This window comes from Laccaria bicolor, genomic scaffold, assembly GCF_000143565.1.
Source record: "Laccaria bicolor S238N-H82 LACBIscaffold_82 genomic scaffold, whole genome shotgun sequence".
Classification (NCBI taxonomy): Eukaryota; Fungi; Basidiomycota; class Agaricomycetes; order Agaricales; family Hydnangiaceae; genus Laccaria; species Laccaria bicolor.
In genome coordinates, this window is record NW_001889953.1 from 119760 (window position 1) to 123596 (window position 3837).

General features: G+C 46.4%; 2 protein-coding genes across 2 annotated transcripts; both read right to left on the bottom strand.

Moving 5' to 3' along the window:
• Positions 1 to 973: 973 nt before the first annotated feature.
• On the bottom strand, positions 974 to 2132 carry LACBIDRAFT_317583 (uncharacterized protein; the record flags this gene model as incomplete). Its single annotated transcript, XM_001890180.1, has 2 exons — positions 974 to 1410; positions 1463 to 2132. 2 exons carry the CDS (start codon positions 2130 to 2132, stop codon positions 974 to 976), a joined length of 1107 nt encoding a protein of 368 aa, XP_001890215.1.
• A 669-nt stretch (positions 2133 to 2801) lies between these two features.
• LACBIDRAFT_186670 (uncharacterized protein) lies at positions 2802 to 3596 on the bottom strand. Its single transcript, XM_001890181.1, has 3 exons — positions 3396 to 3596; positions 3120 to 3339; positions 2802 to 3060 (listed from the first exon to the last, which is right to left on the bottom strand). Exons 1-3 carry the CDS (start codon positions 3551 to 3553, stop codon positions 2962 to 2964), a joined length of 477 nt encoding a protein of 158 aa, XP_001890216.1. The 5' UTR covers positions 3554 to 3596; the 3' UTR covers positions 2802 to 2961.
• Between the last annotated feature and the right edge of the window lie 241 nt (positions 3597 to 3837).

Sequence of the window (3837 nt, forward strand, 5' to 3'; positions counted from 1 at the left end):
GTATCTTGAAGTATTGTGCATATTCTGAATACTGGGCATATTAAAATCACATATTTGAATTTTGACAAGCTATTTTAATTATTCTAATATTATTTTATATTACTATATTTCTTATTTAATCCTTTGTACCCATCTTAAAGATTCAATGTTGGATATTCCAGACAAATGTGAAGTAAATTGAAGTACAATAATGCCACTAATCAACCAATCTCGCACCTGCTGAGGAAATGACCGGAGTGAAATCAATGTGAGCTAGCTTTGCACGTGCCGCAGCTACCTGATTTGGCATGGTGGGAATAATACCATCTGCCATCAAAATGAGAATACGTATTCTCGTTGCCGAACAGAGCCTAAGTTTAGGGTGAATGAGGAATATCTAAACTGCTCACCATCTTCACCGTAAAACGCAGCCAATGACATCTAGAGTTGAATGGAACATGGAATTGTCTTGTTCTCGGGTAGGAGGACATTTGGATATTCCGATCTTGAAGTAGCCTACTTCAAGACGTAGATCGTTTGAAAGGGTTTCCAGGCTTCGCGAATGTAAACGGTAATCTGTCGGTATGATTGTGAATGACAAAATGGCCGGAGAACTGGGAAGGCGAGGTACAAAGCTATCATCGTGGATGTGGCAAGGTAGGAGTCGATGATGTGATACATTAGATCTGGAGTTGATCTGGAGGAAGTGGTATATTCCACTCATTTGTTTCAACTAGATTTTGTCCGCTCTGGGTAGTGGGTTTACCTCGGCGCTTGAAGATCGTGTGAAGTCGTTGAAGGAGGGAAGGGGAAGAAGGTATCTTTCTTGAACGATATCGGTTCAGCATTCTGTGTGGGAGGTTCGGGGTGGTAGGTGAAAATGCTCAGGTTGTCGCCCCTGGACTCGGAGGCGCACTGTAATGTACACGAGGCCTGCCTCGCTTCACTTCCGATTGGCAGTTTGCATTTGGATTGCATGACGTGAACGCGGTGGTTACATGCCATTCTTAACGAACTGACGCCACTTTATCACCTGCCTTGCCTGAAGACAAGGCATCGGACTAGCTTCAATATACTTCAACTGATTCAAGGGTTGCAGTTTCCAATAGGTGTAATCTTCATCGACCATACAATTCACGACCAGTACCTCCTTCAGCGACGTCCATGTCCCCTCCCTCTCGAAAATACTATCCACGGAGAGCCAGTCACACTTTCTCAAATCTTGACGGTCAACCGTGCTCAGTATAAGGACAATTTTCTCCACAGTGTTGTGTCCGTTGCAGGACGCCAATATGTAGGGAACGCAACGAAACGGCGCGATTGAGGAGTAGATTCCAAAATTGGTATACGCTGTCTGTTCAACAGTATAGGAAAGACTGATAGACAATGTGAGGTGACGGAGGTCGGTAAGAACGCCGAGGTTGAAATATTCTGGGAGTATGATGTGAGTATGAGGTTAATTAGGAATAACTTAACTGCTCACCATCTTCACCGTAAAACGCAAGGTCTAACACTTGAAGAGAGGAGGAACACAACTGAAATAACCCTTGTGGCCTATTCCGATATCCGTCATACTCAATCACCCTCAATCTGGACCAGTCAAACGGCGTCCCTGCACCGATGAGGCAATACGGGAGACCGCCACGGAGACGAACTTCTTCAACAAACACCTTTTCTCTTTCTCCTGACAAGGACACGTAGTCGGGACGCCCCACATACGTATCGACGTCGAGTTTTTTGAGATTTTGCACCACACTCAATAGGTTTACGGGAATGTCACAGTATCTCAGCTTGACTGAGCATAAGCCGCTGCGTTGCAGAAGAGCGAAGATGTAGGCTTTCAGGTATTGGTCAAGCTTTTCCCATCTTACTGTGATGTCCAGTTCGATTGATGTGAGATCGTGCGTTAGATCGCTGATCAGGGACAGGAAGTCGCGATTTTTTTTCGTGCCAGCATAGCCAATGTCATCATGTGTCGAAAGGAACATGGAGCCGTCTTGTTCTCGGGTAGGATGACATTTGGATATTCCGATCTCGAAGGAGATCGTCTGAAGGGGTTTCCAGGCTTCGCGAATGTAGACGGTGATGTGTCGGTATGATTGTGAATGACAATATGGCCGGAGAACTGGGAAGGCGAGGTACAAAGCTATCATCGTGGATGTGGCAAGGTAGGAGTCGATGATGTGATACATTAGCTCTGGAGGAAGTGGTAAATTCCACTCATTTGATTTATTTTTTCCTAGGCGCTTGAAGATCGTGTGAAATCGTTGGAGGAGGGATGGGGAAGAAGGCATCTTTCTTGAACGAAACCGGTTCAGCATCCTGTCTAGGAGGTTTGAGGTGGTAGGTGAAGATGCTCAGGTTGTCGCCTCTGGAGGCGCACTATCGATAAAAAGGCATGTTGAAAGCATGTTGAAGGCATGCCTCACTTCACTTCGGCGGTTTGCGGTGTGCAGTAAGAAGAAATTCAAATAGAGACAGGAGCCAAACATGTACACGCAACGTCAAGGAGTTCTTTCGCTACTACATGCCTAGACTTCACTGCAACCCATCAACAGCACATTTCAGATGGACAACGAAGTGAGGCTATGGTGCATTATTCTAGGTGAACATGTCAACGAGCCAATATTTCGCCTTACAATGCGTGTTGACGACACGGTCTCGTACTCAAGGAGTGCACGAAATGCTAGGGTGGGTCGCATTTCCATATAATCGCTGAGCGCCTCCCTCCGACTTTCCTCCTGGATCGGTTATGCTCGACTTCAAGTTGGACGTAGTGGTCGCCAATGCGCACAATGTCATAACTTGGATCTAAATGTTTTCGATGAATGGAACAGTTTATCATTTCAAGACTTCAGTGTGTTACATATCCATGCAAGTATAATACAAATTTCCGATATTCCAGAAGAAGCAAAAACATATACAAGCTCGGAGGACTCCTCGCAAAAAAAAATACACCCGGCGATTTATGAGATTGACGATTTAAGAGATAGCGATCTTCTTCGGAGCGAGCTCAGCACCTGACTTGGGGAACGTCACAGTCAAAATGCCGTCCTCCATATTAGCCTTGATCTCATCATCCTGAAAAACACGCGTCAGCCCGAAAACCCACTCAAGATTCAATGAGAAAGTTTAAATACCTTCACCCCCTGCGGAAGCTGCAACGTCCTCGAAAACTTGCCAAACCTCCGCTCACGAATCGCATATCCACCCTCATCATGCTCTTCCGAGATTTTGTTCTCAACCGACACGACTAAGCGGCCATTATGGATTTCGAGGTGGACGTCCTCCTTTTTCGAGCCTGGGAACTCGAATGTGGCTGTAACGAGGTTTTTCTCTTTGTCTTCGTGCAGATCCATTCTGTGTTTGTGTATTAGACTGAGATGAGGAAAGCGTAGATTGTTTTTTACACGAACCTTGGCTTTAAACCACGGACGGCGCCTTCGGGTGTAGCGTCGCCTTGCAGAGCGCGCTTCAGGTTGTGGACGCCGCCGTTGCGCGCTGTGCGCGGGGTGAAGACGTCATCGAGGAGGCGGTCAAAGTCGTAGTATGGCTCGTAGTAGAAGACTGACATTGTAGTGATGATGAGTGAGATGAGAGAACTTTGGAGTCGTTCGAGCGAATGATGTTGGGGTGGTGTGCGACGTAGCAAGGCCTTTATAAGCCCTCCAGGAGCAGAGCAAACATAGCTTGGAAGATTCGAGTGAGATCATAGCAGCGTGGCTGGCGAGGTCTGGAACATATCCGAATGTGGTAGAACTTTCTGGACAGACTTGATCGTGGAGCGTTGGTTCCAGATGGGCTTGTACGGAGGGCTAGGCAAACTGTTTTGGTGCTTCGTACATTGAGTACATTGAT